At 37.8% G+C, this 18,464-nt stretch overlaps 3 protein-coding genes and 1 long non-coding RNA gene across 4 annotated transcripts; 1 reads left to right on the forward strand and 3 right to left on the reverse strand.

Annotated features, from left to right (window-relative positions):
• Positions 1-1,791: 1,791 nt before the first annotated feature.
• Positions 1,792-2,883, reverse strand: LOC119080137. Its single transcript, XR_005088285.1, has 3 exons — positions 2,445-2,883; positions 2,097-2,379; positions 1,792-2,034 (listed from the first exon to the last, which is right to left on the reverse strand). It is a non-coding gene; the product is annotated as an uncharacterized LOC119080137 (long non-coding RNA).
• A 1,390-nt stretch (positions 2,884-4,273) lies between these two features.
• Positions 4,274-7,089, forward strand: LOC119080138 (intraflagellar transport protein 88 homolog). The gene is made up of 3 exons (XM_037188354.1): positions 4,274-5,764; positions 5,832-6,473; positions 6,539-7,089. Exons 1-3 carry the CDS (start codon positions 4,459-4,461, stop codon positions 7,000-7,002), a joined length of 2,412 nt encoding a protein of 803 aa, XP_037044249.1. The 5' UTR covers positions 4,274-4,458; the 3' UTR covers positions 7,003-7,089.
• LOC119080140 (adenosine kinase) lies at positions 7,041-9,015 on the reverse strand. Its single transcript, XM_037188355.1, has 3 exons — positions 8,721-9,015; positions 8,492-8,653; positions 7,041-7,805 (listed from the first exon to the last, which is right to left on the reverse strand). The coding sequence occupies exons 1-3, from the start codon at positions 8,891-8,893 to the stop codon at positions 7,106-7,108; spliced, it is 1,035 nt and encodes a 344-aa protein (XP_037044250.1). The 5' UTR covers positions 8,894-9,015; the 3' UTR covers positions 7,041-7,105.
• A 4,989-nt stretch (positions 9,016-14,004) lies between these two features.
• LOC119080141 (growth arrest and DNA damage-inducible protein GADD45 alpha-like) lies at positions 14,005-14,683 on the reverse strand. The gene has a single exon (XM_037188356.1). The coding sequence runs from the start codon at positions 14,512-14,514 to the stop codon at positions 14,068-14,070; it is 447 nt and encodes a 148-aa protein (XP_037044251.1). The 5' UTR covers positions 14,515-14,683; the 3' UTR covers positions 14,005-14,067.
• Between the last annotated feature and the right edge of the window lie 3,781 nt (positions 14,684-18,464).

Consider the following 18,464-nt stretch of genomic DNA (forward strand, 5'->3'; position numbering starts at 1 on the left):
TTTAGTCCAGCCAAGGCACGGCTGTTTCGGTAGAAGGGGCCATTGCGAATCGTTTCATTGAAAAGACAGCTCTGATCTCTACACTGCAAGCTAGTAGAACCTTGAAAGAAGCTCAATGAGCCTCGCCCATTATCGTTATTCGAAGACTGAGTCTCCGACTCTGAGATTGACTTATTGATAGAATAAAAGTTGCACACTGTAAATCGACGGCTCATCACCGTGATAAAAACGAGAAACAGAAGATACACCGGGTACACTGAAGTACGATTTCAAAGTAGAATTTCTCGAATGGTTATAGTCTAATTCTCGAAACAGGGCAATTGGACTTGCTTTACATTTAGTTCAGGTTAATCCGAGATTGAGTTTGACCATTGAACATGGTGACATAATCTGCACCTTGATTTCAATTATTCAGGCTATGAACGGGCTTTTTAGTCACGGCTAATCTGACCTGTTCCGAGGCTTTGCAGGTGAAAACTATCCATGCAGCTGGATACCAAAGATACACAGCTGAAGATACCAGAGAAGCACTGTTAGCAACATCATCAAGCGACATGAACTCAACAAACAACGTATGGAATCCATATGGATGCGTCAATACTGTAACGAGGTAACGAAGCGCGTAGTTCTGCCGTATTTTCATCATACCACTAGTCAATTAGCCCGTATTTACCGTGATTGTGGATTCCAAGCTGTGAACAAGAATTCTTACAGTGTGCAAAAGCTAATAGGTAGTGCCAGAGACAAAATTCCTGATTTACTGAAATCTAGAATAATATACGAGATCGGATGCCAATCTGGATGTGATTACAAATACTTAGGAAAGACCGAACGCAACCCTAGGATTCGTTACAATGACTATTGTGACAGTGACTATTGACTATTGCTATGCAAAATGTGATATGAAAAGTGCAGTGGCTAAACATTTGGTCGAACACAAGCATGTGACAGACATTTCGTGCATTCGAATGTTATGAAAAAATTCAGATCATTAAGAATAGTAGAGTTAAGCTTTTGATTAATCAGAACGATGGTAATGTCAACTTGATTTTGTTTAATTTGATTTAAATACAATTGGAAATAATTGGAAATTCAGGTGGTCCAGTACAGTTTTGAATGACCCAGTAAAATTAAAACGATGCGGGCTAGCGGATCAATTAATTTTCGTCTGTATTTAACACAATTTAGTTCAAGCCATGGGTGGTTCCACTCTACATCGGCAAACCCATTTCATATTTGTGTTTATGTCGCTGGTGTTGTCTTCGGCCATCACCAGTACTAAATGTACTATCGCAGAAGTGACACTTATGCTTCCGGTCCGAGTATATTTCCTTGTGTCGTGACAAATAAATCTGAGTATTGAATGTTTTCCCACAAACTGTGCATTTATAGTCGCGCTCCACACGATGAGTTTTGACGTGATTCTGCTGTAAATTTCGACGTCTAAACACTTTCCCACAAATGTGACACGGATATTTAGTATCCTCATGGGTCTGTTTGTGTATATTCAGTGATGATTTAGAAGTGAAGATCTTCCCACATTCGTCACACTGGAACGGTTTCTGCAAGTCAATTGATAAACTCTGTAATCATTGTCCATGCGACTTGTACTGATTACTATTGTCTTACCTCTCCTTTGTGGAGTCTCTCATGTCTTTTTCTTGTATGAGGTATTCGAAAGAATTTGCCACAAAATTTGCAAGGATGTTTCTTGGTATTCGTATGAATCTGAAAGTGTGTGACCAGAGCGTGTTTGGATTTAAGTTGCGCACCACAATAATCACAAAAATATTTTTTCTTCTTTTCCATGGGAGGCGGGAACATTGGATAGACATGTTTATTTCTAATGTGCGCCCGAATTTCGTAATGTACTTCCGCTGTCGCGTCACACATTAAGCAGCAGAATGGCTGACCATCTTTATGAGCAATGCGTTTGTCAATAAGGGCTTCAATACTGGCTAGTGCCGCCTTCTGATCAAATTCCTTAGTATTGGCCCCAACACGTTTATGTTCCGACTGATGAGCGTAGTAGTTCTACGGAAAAGATACATCGGAATTGGCTTACTGCTCGAATATACGGCGAAAGTCACAATTACCCTCGGTGCTGTAAAAACTGCATAGCATGTTGAACACTGGAGTCGTCGCTCACCGGAATGAAATGTTTTTAGATGCACTTCCAATTCGACTTTATGTAAAATCTCTGCGTACAAAATTCACATACCGGACCAGGTCGCGTTTAGGAGTCGCTTCGGTTGTTTGTCTAAATAGGTGAATTTTGAGAACATGATTTCGAAGTGCGGCTGCACTTTTAAAGTATTCGTCACATTTCTTGCATTGTCTGTAACAGCTCGGCATTTGTATGTCTCTTCAAATGATTTTCTAGTAATGATATAAACTTTAGAGCAGATGTGGCATCGGTAAGGCTTTTCTATGTGCTTGGTCACCTTTTCTCGATTGCTCTTCAAAGCTGAAGATTCCTTAACTTTCTTCGCCTTTTCGTTCTTGATGCCTCAAATCATCAAATTCATCAGTAGATTCTGTCTTAATGACAAAGTTTTCGTGTTTTGGTGTCATAGCAAGTTTGTCATTCATCTCGTTGCCTTCCACGGTCAATTGACTATGACTTGGTAACGTTGGATCGACCATAACATTGACCAATTGAAAATGAGATTCGATGTGCTGAAGAGTTGCATTGATTTCATCAAACATGCTACCACAGTGAAAGCAAGCATAAAAGAAACTAGCCGACTCGACACGATAAATGATGGCAGATTGGGTGAGTCCATTTACTCCTTCCTTCCCCAGCGCGTTGAACACTTTACTGTCCATTATTTTAAACCAAAACACAGCGTTTGTTTGTTTACTTTACCAACAAAAACTTGACAATCTTGTCTACAGAATCTGTCACTTTTGTGTCGATTCATTTCTTAGGAAGTGTATGTTTCGTCGTCCAGATCTTTCTTAACATATAGTCATCATATAAAGTGTCTGAGTGACGACAATAGATTCTTAATTCCAAAGACTTGTGTCCTTTAAAAAATATCGAGACACATTGGTGCAATTCCCCGGCAAGGTGGGGTTAATTGTACTATTCTAAAATGAATAGGTTGTATGATATGTTATGAAAAACGGAATTGTTTGTCCCAATATTTTGCTTGTAAACACGATAACTTGAGTAGTTATCAACCAATTACCAATTTTATTTTTTTAATCGACGCAGAATTGAATTCCTGGGGTTAAGTTCGAAGATGGGCTATGTGGGATTAAGAATTTGGAAGTTATTCCAGAAAAACAGTATTTTCCACTGTTGGAAATTCAATCAACCGAAAAAGATTACTTTGATGGAATTTGATTTTGTCGGTTAGTTATTTCCATCTATAACGCATGATAGTCAGCTATCACGGTGATAGTTGGCTATAGTCAGGGATAGTCAGATGAAAGTCAGCTATCACGGTGATAGTTAGCTATAGTCAGGGATAGTCACAAGTCACGTGAAAGTCAGCTATCACGCATGATAGTTTTCATATTACAGTGATAGTCAGCTATCACGGGCAAAAGTAGCAGATTTCACGCTATGACATAAGAAATGTAGAAAATTTTATGAAAAACCAATGAAAAATGTATTATACGGAACGACACAAAAAACAATCAAACAGAAAACTTAAAAACTCCCACGAGTGTGAAGTTTGCGACCAGAGCGAAGCGAGGACCGTAATTCGCACGAGTCATGCTATTTTACTCACTAAAGGTTTTGTGAATGTAGTAAGTACCGGGGGCTTTCTTTTTGTACATAAGTGTAAGAGAAGAACGTCTACTGTACTATTTTATATTGTGCCAAAGTGAAAGAGTCCTCTAATCGTTCCACATTCGCATTTTTTACTTCTGATTAGCGTTAACAATAAGACTATGAAACTGAATAATAGACAGCTTATACGAGTGGGAAGTCCTCGTCTATTTATGATTTATTTTTGATTAAAAATCTGGCCGAAAATTTACAAGAAAATAGAGAACAGAGAAAGTACTTTTCCAAAGATTTTGTACTCAAGCGAAGGTTTTTATATCAGTTATTTGTGATGTTTCGGAAGTTTAACAACAGAAAATAAAATGAAAATGATTAAAAATGTATTGAAAAAATTGTCATTCAAGGGACCTGACTCCCCAAAAGGTGCCTAGTTTGATTAAAGACTCAAATTGTAAGAAATTTCAATATCTTTTACTTCACCATAATGGGTGGTAGCTAGAACGCTTTATGATTAGCTTTGATACCATTTTCACCTTCTCTTCGAATTTAGAGAAGGGCATTATCGAAAAATATAATTCGAAACGAAACGGTTCATGTTGGTTACCTAGCAACGTTATGTTTGGCCGTTGAGAAGTAAACAGTTCCTTTACATATTTCTAATCAACATCACACAGTAAAACGTAAAATTCTTTGTCGAGCACAAAAAGATTCCCAAAATGAGTACAATGAACAGTTTCAACTACAGCGAAGCCGCTGACATTTATTCCGGATTTCAATCGAACACTCCGGAACTGTATGATTACGACAGGGATCACGATGAGGCCTATCAAAGTGCTTTGAAGGTGTCCAGTTATGGAAAACGCATTGCAACACCGAAATACGATAATGGTCGTGGTGAAACGGCATCCCGTTTGATACGGACCAGCGACAAGCCAATCAACCGACCGTCAACAGCTTTTCGTCCCGTGGGCTATACATCTGAGGCTGGTCGCCTGTTCGATCCAATGATGCAACGAATTGCGCCTGCCAGGAAAACAGTTGTGATGGAGCAAAAGAAACCAGGTGATTTAACGGAGGAAAAGTACAAAGGACTGGAGAGTCGAATTCTGAATTTATTGGAAGAGTCGATACTGGACAGTACTGGAAATAGTCCCGATTTGACGGGCAGCTTAAATAAGGCGAAGGAGGCATCGTCCCTGGATAGAATATTGCTGAGATTGCGAGATCAGAATGGTGGTAGTTCGGCACACAATTTCGATTTAACATTTTCGGTTCTGTTTAATTTGGCGAACATCTACGCCAAAAACAACATGTTTGTGGAGGCCTTGAACACTTACACGTCTATGACAAAGAACAAATTGTATCCGAACGTAAATCGGCTGAAGATTAACATGGGAAACATCTACTTTCAACTGGGAATGTTTCCCAAGGCAATTAAAATGTATCGCATGGCCTTGGATCAAGTTCCCGGCAATCAGAAAGAGCTGAGACTCAAGATCAGTCACAACATTGCAATATTTTTTATCAAGATGGGTCAATATTCGGATGCGGCGAACAGCCTTGAATTCATCATGTCCGAGAGGGCTGATCTGGTCAGTGGACTGCACTTGATTCTTTGCTATTACGCGTTGGGCGACACTGAAAAAATGAAGCGAGCGTTTCAACTGCTGCTGGAAGTTCAAATCGACTTTGAGGACGAACATAAATTGGCTAACTCCATCAATGGTCCCAATCAGCAGTACATCTTAGACATTGTCAAAAAGGACGAACTATTCGTGTTGGAAAATGAAAAGAAGAAGCTAGCTGCTAAGCATATTCTCATGTCGGCGAACCTCATATCTGGCGTTATCGAAGAAAATTTCAACGAGGGGTACACTTGGTGCGTCGAAATTATAAAGAATTCGAGCTACCCAACTCTAGCAAATGAACTGGAATTGAATAAGGCGATTATGTACCTGAAACAGCATGAAGTCACCCAGGCCATCGACACCTTGAAGTATTACGAGAAAAAGGGACACAGCGGTAAGTGTACAAAACCGGATTGAGTCGACAGAGATGTCCTAATTCTATAGGAAAATTTTCATTCCAGATGCCGTCATAAATCTGACCTTCATCTACCTCCAGATGAGGGACATGCAGAATGCCAACCGATATGCTCAACTCTGCCGCGAAATGGACTCCTACAATCCGGCTGCTTTCATAAACAGTGGAGCTTGTGAGATAGTCAACGGAAACGTAGAACTAGCAAAGACATATTTCGAGTCTGCATTGGAAATCGATGCAATGTCCTTCGAGGCAATTTACGATTTGGGATTGGTGTGCAAGAAAATGGGAGATTTTGAAACGGCATTCAAGTATTTCCGAAAATTACATGCCACCGCCGCCCATAGTCACCATTCTCACGTCATTTATCAATTGGCAAATTTGCATGAGCTGACCAGCGATACGAGTGGTGCCCTGGAATGGTATGTACAATTGCTCGGAACGATTCACATGGATCCGGGTATATTCCAGAAGATTGCGGAAATGTCCGAGGCAGAAGGTGACCGTCAGCAAGCCTACCAATATCAGAATGAATCGTTCCGTGCTTATCCGTCTAATTTACAAACAATTGCCTGGCTGGGCTCTCATTACATTGATTTACAAGTAGCCGAAAAGGCAATTGTTTACTACGAGAAAGCTGTGTTGGCCAATCCAAACGATGCGTACTTCCTATTACGCATTGCTGGATGTAAGTAAATTGTTGCACGAAAGGGTAGCACAGGCGAATTGAAATATTTCGTTTCTTCTACTTAGGCTTTCGACGGATCGGAAACGCTCAAAAATCGTTGAATTTATTTCAAAACATTTTGAAACAATTCCCGGATAACGTAGACTGCTATCGCGCTTTAATCCATCTGACACAAACGCTCAACATGGACGATCTGTACCAAAAGTACTTGTCGGAATTCCAGAGAAGTGAGAAGTTAAAGGAAACCCGACAACGCATTGGCAGCAGTCGTCCAACGACATCGTCTAGTGCCCAGAAAAAGCGTCACAGTGGTCGACGAACATCGCTGAAATACCCTTCTTCGGAACCGACAAACAGTTCGTCGAATCCGTCGAGTCATGTGGAACGAAATCAGACAACAGATCTGGTGTTGACCTCTTATGCGGATCCGTTAGGCTCACCAGCCGAACGTCCGAGAACTGGACGGCACGCATCATTCAAAGAAGAATCAGACGAAGATCTCGATGCCGACGAATTGTTGCCACTATAAGTCGACGAATTGAAATTGTTAACAAAAAAGACGACACGTTCCGTTTCACTAGAGCATTTTTCAATAAATATCTTAGATTACAGTAAAGGTTGTGCTCGACATATCACAATTGGGCTCCGACATTTTTTAGTTTCCTTACAGCTATTTCCATACCAAATTCGACGCAATCTTTGATCGCATCTTGTCGCAAGTGTGCATGGAAAAAGCCGGCAACGAATGCATCACCAGCACCTGTAGTATCAATCACGTCTTGTTGCTTCACCACTCTGACATCAAGCGTTTCCCATTTGAACGATTCATTCAGAATTAGTGTGTAGATTTCGATCGGTTGATTTCCATCTGTTATTACAATGATTTTGTTGCGAGCATTCGCACTCAAATTCTCGCTCATCGAATAGACGAACTCGATCACCGTATTGATTTGGTTGCATTTGGCCAGCACCTCAAATTCGTCTTTATTGCCGAACACAATATCGGCTTGTTCAACCAGAAAATTGACATCGGCAATGTTATTTTCGACCAGGTACGGTGCACTGAGATTTACCGCCAAAGTGACATTGGAATTGCGTTCGGAAAATTGCTGAACAATCGATCGGCAAACTTGAGATCGTTCAGTTAAAAAGAATCCTTCGATATACACGACGGCCCGTTCCTGTATATTGACGATGGCTTTCAGTTTGTCGGTGAGTTTATCGTCGGCATGGAAGTGTTTGGAAGCGCCAATATTTGCGTAACAGCATCGATCGTCTTTGTGTATGAGACATATGCAAGTACCAGTTGATTCAGTCGGATTAATTTGTAGGCTGAAAATGAACATCAAAACGGTTAGGATCGTAATAGCATATAGAGAAGGTATAAGCTCGGTATGGGTGGTATGGGTACAATGGAAGAAATTGCTAACAAACATCCAGATACATTTAGAGTTAGAATGCTACCATAGAACGTATGCTGTGCTTGTTTTTCAATTCTCAATGCTCCAACCATTCTATGATCAATATTCCCTTAATCTGGTTAGTCCTTCCGTTCCGTATAGACATAGACCAAAACGAAAAGTTTCCCTAAATCGTCTAAAATTACCCTAAGTGAACCAGTTGCCGTTACTTTCTTACTACTAAGGTCTAATTTTCTATTTATAGAGAGAAGACGAAGAATGGACAGCCTTCAAACAAACAAAAGTTTTCTCGTTACTTCACAAACCGAATCATTGAAGTAAGTATAACCCCTACATTTTGGCGCGGTGCGGTCCGTACAAAAACGGTAGGCAACTCAATGTGAGAATATTTATTTTGCCGAATTTATTTATCTTATCAAGTCCCTGCCACTTCTCACGGCCGAATACTGTATGTTAATCTACATTACAAGCTAAAATCGTGACATCATTTAGTATGTAATAGTTAGCTAACGAAAACAAAGGTCATTAAGGTCATGCAGTGGGTTAGTTACACCATTGCAATGCAATTATTCAAAAAATGTAAAAACTCAAACTTACAATGTTTCAATTCCGAGCTCCTTCAGGTGTTGTTCGACAAATTGTCCGTTATCATCGACACCGATAGCTCCACAAAATAATATTCTCGCATCACCGATAGCGCGCAATAAACGGCAAGTGTTTAGAGCCGAACCACCAAGATGAACTTGTACGTCCAGATTCCTGTTTCACACAAGTTTCAATTTTCAATTAGAATAGCTGAAGAGAATATCGAATTCGAATTGATTACTCATGCCGGACGTCGCGGATAATATTGCTTAAAATTTCTAGTGAACATTCGCCTAGTTCATTCGGATTCAAATTGTATCGCTTCAGTATGTCGTGATTGGGCACTTTTACACTTTGATCGACGAGACTGTTGCCGAAAGCGATGAAATTTGGCAATGGTTTGTTTGAAACCATTGTGATGGAATATCCGTGGATGTTTTAGCGGCCGTTCTAAAAACTTATAACTAAACTAACAGAACTTAAATTTATGGTATGTGTCTACTTTTTGTGGTTATGTTACCTATCGGTTATGACAAATGATTGGTGTTTTTTGGTGAAATTTCCGAGCAATGAGTGCGTTTAGTTCTATATTTTCTAGTACGTTAAAAAGTGTGGTAAACGATTACTTTAAATTTGAATAACGGTCATAGCATTTATCAACTACACAGTGTAGTCTACACTAATATTTTATTAATGAAATGTGCTGGACAATGGTCAATGGTATAACTTACAATTAATTGGTAAGGTTCTTATAGACTGGAAGTTCAAGTCCAAGGAAATTATTATATTCAGCGTAATTCATAAGTCTATTGAGGACGCCAGCTTTTTTGGACAAAAACGATTATTATTAGCGTATGGATTTATACAAAGTGTATACAATTTCATCATAGATTTTATATGTCGACATCCAATCGTTCCATCCAGTCAATGGCATCTTGTGATAAGTCTATGAAATCTAATCGGTCTCCATTATAGGCACGTTGTGGGCAATCGAACGTAATATGTCGAATTGTTTGTGGGCCACTATTACAATCGCATGTCGGTGAATCAGTCAGACCCCATTTGTAAAATGAATCTTTACATTTTCCGTGATTTGTCCGAATTCTATTGATTTTACACCATAGTTTTCTTGACAGATCGAATCCAGACGGGTTTTCATGTTTGTTGTCATTTTTGAGTGGTTTCCATTCCGGGGGTGCCTTTCCATTCCATTCCTCCAACCAACGTTCGTTGATATTAAAATCATTTGAGTTCATTGACAGAGAATTTAGTAGTGGTGGGTGTCTTGATTTGAGCCTAAGTGGTGATGATATGATGTCGGCATGGATAGGCAGTTCGGTGTTGTTCATGATTTTGTTACGTTCTCTCATTAAGATATGTTCACGTCGTAGATTTGCAGGGGCTATATTGGACAGTGTTGGTAGCCAATATAACGGTGTCGATTGTATTGTCCCAGTTATCAATCGCATTGATTCATTTAATTGAACATCGACTTTGTTTGTATGTGCACTGTTGAGCCAGACAGAAGCGCAGTATTCGGCAGTTGGATAGACCAATCCTAAGACAGATGTCCTTAGAACATGTGCTGATGCTCCCCATGACGTGGCAGTTAATTTTCTTACAATGTTGTTTCTAGAGCGTAATTTTGATGATGTTTTGGTGAGATGTTCTTTGAACGTTAATGATCTGTCTAAATTGACCCCGAGTAATTTTGGACAAAAATTATGTTTTAACATCTTTCCGTTGAACTCAACGTTAAGTTTTGCGTTGGCCAGTTTATTGTTCAAATGGAAGCAACATACTTCTGTCTTGTCGAGGCTTGGAGTTAGGCGCCATTTTTTCAGATAATCGCTTATTATGATGAGATCTGCCTTTAAAAGTTCCTGAGTAATTTCCATCAAATTGTCCTGTACTGCAAGTGTCCAGTCATCAGCGTATCCGAATTTCCGGGATGCTGTTTCTGGAAGATCACTGATGTATAGACTGAAGAGTAATGGCGCTAGAACAGAACCCTGTGCCAGACCATTTGACAATTTGTGTTTTTTGCTAATTTCGTCTCCCAAATGTACTGTGAAGAGTCTGTAGCTGAGCATGTTGTTGATGAGTGTACAGATTTTACTGCATGGAATTACTTTCAGAAGTTTGTAAATCAAGCCATCTCTCCATACAGTGCCGTAGGCAGCTGTTAAGTCTATTAGTACGCATGATGTTTTAAGCATTTTTTGGAAGCCATGTTCGATAAATGAAGTGAGAGCGAGAACTTGGTCTTCGCAGTTTCTGCCTGGTCTGAAGCCTGCTTGTTCTGGTTGAATATGATCGAATATTGTGGTATTAATTCGGTTGTAGATCATTCGTTCAAATAATTTTAAACTGCAGCTCATTAGTGCGATTGGGCGATAGCTTTCTGGACGATCGTTAGGTTTTCCTGGTTTCAGTATAGCGATAACTTTGGTTTCTTTGAATTCATTAGGTAGTATACCACTATCTAATATGTTCGAATAAAATTTACAAAGCCATCGTCTTACATTCGTTCCATAGTTCTTTATAAGTTCATAATATATTCCGTCTGGTCCGGCCGCTTTTCCAATTTTAATTGTTGAAATTGCAGTATTGATTTCTTCTGTACTGAACGCTTGTGAAAATTGAGAATTCTGAGGAGCAATCTGTTTCATAGTACGCAATTCGTGTCTAATGCGTTTTGACAATGCCTTATTTGATGGAGCTCTGGACATTTCGACAATTCTTCGTGCAATGATTTTAGGAACAATGTTTGGCTTGTTTACAACGGGTGATGAATTCATGTCTAAGTTTCTAAGAATCTTCCAAGCTTTACGGCTAGATTTTCTAAAATCCATGTTTTCTACTGTGTTGATCCATTTTTCTTTTCGACTGAGGTCTAGGCTGTATAGCAGGTCCTCTGCTATTTCTGTTTGACCGGACTCTAGAAACTCTTTGTATAATCGATCGCTTTCAGCATTCCAACCTGGTGTATATTCCTTCCTGAAACCTCTTGGTATGTATTTCTTTGCTGTTGAGGTGACGGCGTTAATAAATCTGGAATAATTTTCAATGTTTGGAGGAATGAATCGTATAATTTTATCCAAGTCAACTGTAAATGAGGTCCATTTCGCTTTGTTAAAATTCCATCGTGGGCGGGGTACGGATTTTATTATCGGAATTTGGTAGCCTAATTCAACGATGTTGACTGTGTGGAAAATCTTCTACAACAGTTCTTCGTGCTTGGATCGGTATTTTGTTTGAGTCTTTTGTTACGAAACATAAGTCAGGATTGTATTCATTTTGCCATCTTGCTGATTTGAACGTTCCTCGATCCTTAACGTCGAAAACTAATAATGCCCCACAATAACAATAATTCCCAACAATAATTCCCCATCAAAAATGGCGACCATTGTGAATGCATACACATGGACAAGTCAATTTTGTACTTATTTTTGATTTTTATTCTAAAAGTGCGTCCGGATCTATATTTGATTACTGCAATCCGTAGATCTAATTTGTAGGAAGCTAACGACATTAGGCTGGAAAAAATCTGTTCATCTTTCAACACGCCCCTAGTATTTACTCAGTTTCAATATCGATTTTACTCCTACAGTCAATTGTTGGGGAGTTTATTTCAACATTTTTGAGAATAAACAAAAATTAAGTTAAGTTCAAAGACATATCTGCATCAGCATATCCAAGTCACAAAACGCATTTTATCTATATCTACACTGTGAACTTCTAGTATGTAGGAATAGAAAGGCTGTGCATTATGCCTCGACATTTACAAAAAAAAAATCGAAAACCATTCTCACTTGTAATTTACAGGAAACATTCAAGACTTCTTCTAATACTCAACCGTCAGAAGGTCTAATTATAAATAGCACTACGCACGCAGAGTTTTCCAAGAAACTGTTCCTATCTGAAACAATACGCTGAACGATAATTCTCTGAAGAATTGAAAATCACAGTCACAAGACAACAATTATTATTGAATTAATAGCACAAGACATTAAGTTGGTCGAGTTGTTGAGTAATCGAACAGCAGACTGTTGATTTAATGGGGGTGTAGAGAGATCAATATTGTAGTTCAAGTCATAGCTCAAGCCATATGTAAACCTCTTGCTTCGATTTTGTGATGGGGAGAGCAGCAGTGGGGTAATGATCCATCGTGACATAAAGGGTCAAGAAACTCTGTGCCGGTTTTATGTAATAGTAATATACTTGTTTCCAACAGTGCTGACAATTTTCAGGATGTTCTTATAACTTACCATAACTGTGTCACTGACTGGTTTGAATCGACATAACACACAGACATTGGTTATGCAAAGAATTGTAAAGCTTCCTACCATCTGCCAATTGTGATGCAATTTTTTCGGGTGGTGCATTTTCTAAGTAAACGTTCTACGGATCGAAGCTGATAGCGTAAGTTCCAGTGATATCATTTGATTTGGATGTGAACTCAGAGAATTTGGTCTTATTTCCTCCAAAGATTGATTTTAGATACTATTGTGTAACCACTAGTCTCTGTAAACTATCGCTTGAAACGGTGAAGAGTGAGATATTGAGTTATTTCAAAGATGCTTTCCCTCTTAAACGTTTCCAAATCATTACCAGTATCAAAGAGTAGTATGCCAAAACCAAACACTCAATGATTTATACACGTCTGCCCAATTACAAAAGGGAAATGATTCCAGGCACTGTCACTAGACCAAAAGTTTCATAAAATCGAGACATTTCCCGGCCAGGTCCAAGCTCCAACCGCGTTGCCTAATTATCATCGACATATGAATTCAATTACTTTATCTGCACTTCGAATGGTCAGCTTAATATCGTTGTGTGGAATAGCATTAACTCTGAGTAAAAGAATTAATCTGACTGAAGAGATAAGATAACAAGGAAAAGTTGTTTAAACTGGACAAAGCTGCTGGCATTTTTACCTGAATATTTTATTTCGCTTGTCTAGATATACTATTGTCAGTACCGTCTCATCATAAATTACGTGCAAGAGAATTCATTGTTTGTCGTCGTCGTGGTGTGTCGTGACTAATAACGACCAATCTTATCTAATTCGATGAATATCGCAGATTATACTCAACTGAAATCCAAAAGAGACGCAAAAAACAATTTTCTTTTATAGAAAAAATATTTTATTTTATTAACATGTTGGTTGGTTGGTTGGTTAATTCAATTAAAATACACAAATTAATCATACTACTCTTAAGAGCTGCTGATAAAAGCTAACTAAAAACATTCATGTACGCACACGTAACTTATACAATAGGTTATAATTGAGCAAACATTGTGTACAATGTACATTTGTAACAATTGAAGTTGAATCATCTTCTCCTCTTCGATAAATTTCTTATTTACACTTCAAATTTCTAATATTTGTATGCATCACCAGTAAAAGAAACCACTTTTTTTTACGCAATCAAAACAATTTTCAATGCCTTCCATCTGATCCGATGCTTGTTGGCATTAATTTTTGCATTGCACACAGCCAAATCATCAGTATTCAACTGATTTTTCTGATTTACAATCGAAATTTTTCACAAAAAAAATTGTATTTGATTTGGCTAGTCTCTTCACACTGGTAATTCCATAATCTTATTGGGAAAATCCCAATACTCTTCACAATGATTCACTAATGTATCCTCGGCCGGTGTTAACTCTTCGGTATTGTCTGGCAGATAGGATTTCTGGATCAAGGCACACGTTTGCAGACTCTTTGCGCCCAAAATTCGGCTAAGTTTTTCATCACTATCCACTTTGACGACGTAAATATCGTTTTCGTAGCAGAATGCCTCCAACAGGATTTCATTCATGTGTATTGCACTGTCTGGATTCTTAGATTGGGCCAGGAAACAAAATAGTGAATCCTTTGGGGTTTTTAGCAAAATTTCAATTGCCGACGGTATTCCAACGATAACACGCTTCTCCACGATAGCCCGCAACAGCACCGATCGTGCTGTGTATCCAATGGTCTTGCTCATTGTAAGCTGATGCTTTGATTCTGCCGTTAGTACCACCATGTTTTTATTTTATTTTATTTGAATTTGCTTTTCAATTTCACGTAAGACTTTCGAACAGAAAATTTGTCTTTCTTTTATCACTCAAGTTAATTACACCGGTAGTCGGTTATAATATGAACTGTTTCTTCTTCAAAGTTTGGTTGAAAAATGCTTATTCGTTGCTAGCGCCCAGTCTTTTTATAGACTCCCTCTCTCACTTCGTTTCGTGTGTATTATATTTTCACTTGATTAAACACAAAATTTCGGTGGAAATTTCGGTTTCGTTGATAAATGATAAAAACAACTTATGTTATGATGTCTTGGAAATGTTCAATATACGTACGGAGAATTTGTTATATTTTTTTTTTTTCGTTGTTGTGCGATACGCTGGATGTGTGGCAATAATTTTTATTATTATTGATGTCTTCGGCTATGGCTATACAGTCTCTTAGTGTCTAAGAACTCGTTTTTCTTGTAAGCTCCAGTTCATTAAAATTAATTGTTTATTTACGTTTTTCCCTCAGTCAAATTGCTGTACAGAGAGATATTAACCATCTACACACGGGTTTTGCCGTTGAGAGTAGCATTGTATATACTTTAACGTGCGCTTTTATTAGATTGTCGAAGGAAATTTAATTTGATAAAATACAAGTACGTCGTTATATACCGATCTGTGGCATTGAAACATGGTCATAATGCGAGAGATAATTTTGTTCAATGTAAAAAAAAATTAAAAATATTTTTAACTTTTTTTTGGAAATTTTCAATCGTTTGTTTAATGTCGCTGCACACTTTCCTGAAAAATAAAACTGAGATATTGTTTCGTGGTAACAGCCACGTGTAGTTTTGGATGCTGTGATAAGAATTAAAATTGCGAAAACGTAGAATTACCCACAGGGCTTGTATGCTATTGGTGACGTAACGCCCAAGGCCGTAAACTTTGTATAGGTCGCGCAGATTGTCATTTCATTAGTTACACTGGAACACACCATTTTCCACAACGTAAACATGCCTAACTTTGACCGGAACGTCTAATGTCGGACTCATTTCAAACTATAGAGATGTTTACATACATTCTGAAATAGCCGTCTTTATTGTTTCAAAAGAATTAACTGCATGAACATAGCGCTGCTTCAAACACTTCATGTCAGACGACAAAAAGCCTCAAAATTTCGATACACGTTCGCGTGTAAACCTGAATATTAGCACTAACTAAACAATACCCTGGAACATCATAATTGACAGAAAATTGTGTATGAGTAACACATAGAAACGCATACATTTTCTGTCAATTATGAAGTTCTAGAGTATTGTTTGGTATCGGATAAAGAAACGAAATCGACATTCCTCCAAAAGTTCTGAAACGATTTTTTTTCAGCGCGAATAGGTCTAATGTTGTGTGTTTCAACTCACACGAAGAAAGCATGATCCTGTCTGTACGAAAGAAATCCGAAGGCTATTTGATACTATCAGTCTCCAAATGTGTTTTATGTGAATGCTAGTAGCAGTGCTATGGCGTGGACCGTTTACCGATTTTGTGTTAGGTAATATATTACTCTAACTGATTCCAGTAGATTCCAGATGCAAAGTCTAAAAGGGCGCGTTTTTGATAAGCTTTCCATCAAAGTGCTTGTTAGAACTGGAACAATGTGAGGCCTAGGAAATTCATTATCTCTCCCTATGGCCAAACTCTCGACGGATGTAAACGATTCGTGTACAGATAGTAGACTATACCTATTATAGACCCTCAATCACGCATTCAATACCCAATGATTTCTTTTTTTAATTACTTTATTACGAAGATACGAACCTACGTGTTCACCAATGTAACTGATGGTAGATAACAATAAACAAAACAAAAAAATCGAAATTTTGTTATTCGGTTTTCCTATTTCAATGAAACTTGAAAAGGTATGGTCGGCCAAAAATTTCTTTTTAGTCATTTCCGCATTTTTTTATTTTTTATTTTGTAAGACTATTGTCGTAGGTATGTACAATTCTATCTGCATATTTGAAGAAAGGTTTTCGAGTTTCCTTTTTACCTTTCGTTTCCACTCTTTTTACGGCTAGCTACGATACCACCCGACCTAAATATTTCGATATTTTCGATACCTTTGTTAGTAGAAAAATGGTGAATCCTGACATTCAAAACAAAGACAAAACTGTTATATTCCAAGTAAGTGCCTTAATCCCAACAATTGAATCATATGTTCATTTCATTGGACCGAGGTATTGACATTGACCGATTAATCAAACCTGCTCAAAACGTAAGCATTGCAGTTGCTGAAAATTAACGACCAAAGCAATGAACTCAACTCATTTATTGATTGTTGAAATAACCACTTAACGATTATACCTCGTGTAATTTATGTGGCTTCTGTAATCAATAGTGACAGTAAGATAGGAGATAGCAGTGAAATTTTTTTATTGCGAATCTACGCCGCTAAAATTGTTACATTACGTTTGTCACAGTAACTTACTGGAATTCAACTTGAGCCTCTAAGAACACTTACAAGTGTTTCAGTTTGATATACAAAAATGTGCGGTAGCTCCACATGAATTGAAGTCATTGTATTTCAATATTGTGTATGATTAGAGCTAATTTAAAAAAAAAATGTCATTTTCACGAAGGCATATAACTGTTCTAGCTTGAACGATGTACCACTCAGTGAATTTAAAGGTGCGATCAACGCAACAGTGCTCCATACAAAATTTTACACTGTAAAAAGAGTGGGGATAAAATTTCATACAAAATAGTAATCTATTTGGCAGGTGTCAATCGAAGCACTTTTGCTTGAAGTGCGTTGCTTCGATTTAAATGTTTTATGCATGGAAAGTTACGACTACCGATAATACAAATTACTAATTACCAACTATCCTGTAGTTGCTGTCGACCTATCTATACCTTCCACCGTATACCTAATTTGAATACTGTCGAAAGCTGGTATTTTCGATGGTGTTCGAAGAGACTTCGCAGTTCCCAATCATTTGTTATTTTAATTAATAGGAATTGCTCCATCCCTGAAGACAAATAGCAGATAAGAACTGCAGTAAATTCAAACGAGAATTAATACGATTTCGAGAGATCTAAAAATAATATCTTCACAATGGAGGAAATTTTGACTAATTCAACTTTTGGTTATGTTCAGCTTAATTGTGCATGCCACCCAGTACTTATTAGGTGAAAATCCAATTGTTTTCATTTGGATTTAGATAACGAAGAAGTGAGTAATGAATGAAATAAGTGGAATCAAATGCATCGTAAGATTTTTCAATGAAACTTTGTCGTTTGCAAGAAAAATGGTGCATTGATTCAGAGTTTTCTTGGAATGTTTTTAAATTCTGTTGACATTATCTTTACGATACCATGACAACAACTGGCAAAAAACAAAATTTTCATTCAATTTTCTGGCCCTATTAGTTCTAAGAATTGAGCCAATTAATTTTGCTGTCCATCAAGAGACAGTGAAATTTGATTTTCACGTCATCAACAATTACTACTATTATAAACCTAAATTACTCATCCAACTGGGTAATAAACAACGTCCACCGAATCCGTTATATCCGTTCTATTACATAAACTGTTTCAGTAGAAAACAAATATTTTTTTTTTTTAATTTACAAATTTCCCAGACTTTCAATGAAAACGTTGGACGAGCGCCAGTAGTTCATAAATCTTTTTTTTCTTTTTCGCAAAAACGAAAATCTCAATTTTTTTCAGTATTTCCATTTGAACAAAGTGATATGGTGTACAGTTCATCTGTTTTCCTTTGAAATCCAGTATATTTTTGTAGCGACATACGCGATATTTAATGGATGCGCGAGAAAAGAGTGAATAATTTTTGCGTTAACTGTTTTACACAGAAAATTGAATGGACAGCTGACGGGTTGACCTAAATACACCGTGCTCATTGTTTCAACTTTCCAGTAATGCCATAAGTTTCAGCATTTGAGCGTTGCATTTGTATTTT

The sequence above is a fragment of the Bradysia coprophila genome, unplaced genomic scaffold (assembly GCF_014529535.1).
Source record: "Bradysia coprophila strain Holo2 unplaced genomic scaffold, BU_Bcop_v1 contig_350, whole genome shotgun sequence".
Taxonomy (NCBI): Eukaryota; Metazoa; Arthropoda; class Insecta; order Diptera; family Sciaridae; genus Bradysia; species Bradysia coprophila.

Bases quoted from the DNA above. Each gene is read 5' to 3' on its own strand.
- LOC119080141 (XM_037188356.1), bottom strand. From the start codon at position 14,514: ATGGTGGTACTAACGGCAGAATCAAAGCATCAGCTTACAATGAGCAAG.
- LOC119080140 (XM_037188355.1), bottom strand. From the start codon at position 8,893: ATGGTTTCAAACAAACCATTGCCAAATTTCATCGCTTTCGGCAACAGT. The intron at 8,654-8,720 runs GTAATCAATTCG...TGTGTGAAACAG, and splicing joins ATCCGCGACGTCCGGCATGA to GAATCTGGACGTACAAGTTC. The intron at 7,806-8,491 runs GTAAGTTTGAGT...GTTCATTTTCAG, and splicing joins GAGCTCGGAATTGAAACATT to CCTACAAATTAATCCGACTG.
- LOC119080138 (XM_037188354.1), top strand. From the start codon at position 4,459: ATGAGTACAATGAACAGTTTCAACTACAGCGAAGCCGCTGACATTTAT. The intron at 5,765-5,831 runs GTAAGTGTACAA...TTTTCATTCCAG, and splicing joins CGAGAAAAAGGGACACAGCG to ATGCCGTCATAAATCTGACC. The intron at 6,474-6,538 runs GTAAGTAAATTG...TCTTCTACTTAG, and splicing joins CCTATTACGCATTGCTGGAT to GCTTTCGACGGATCGGAAAC.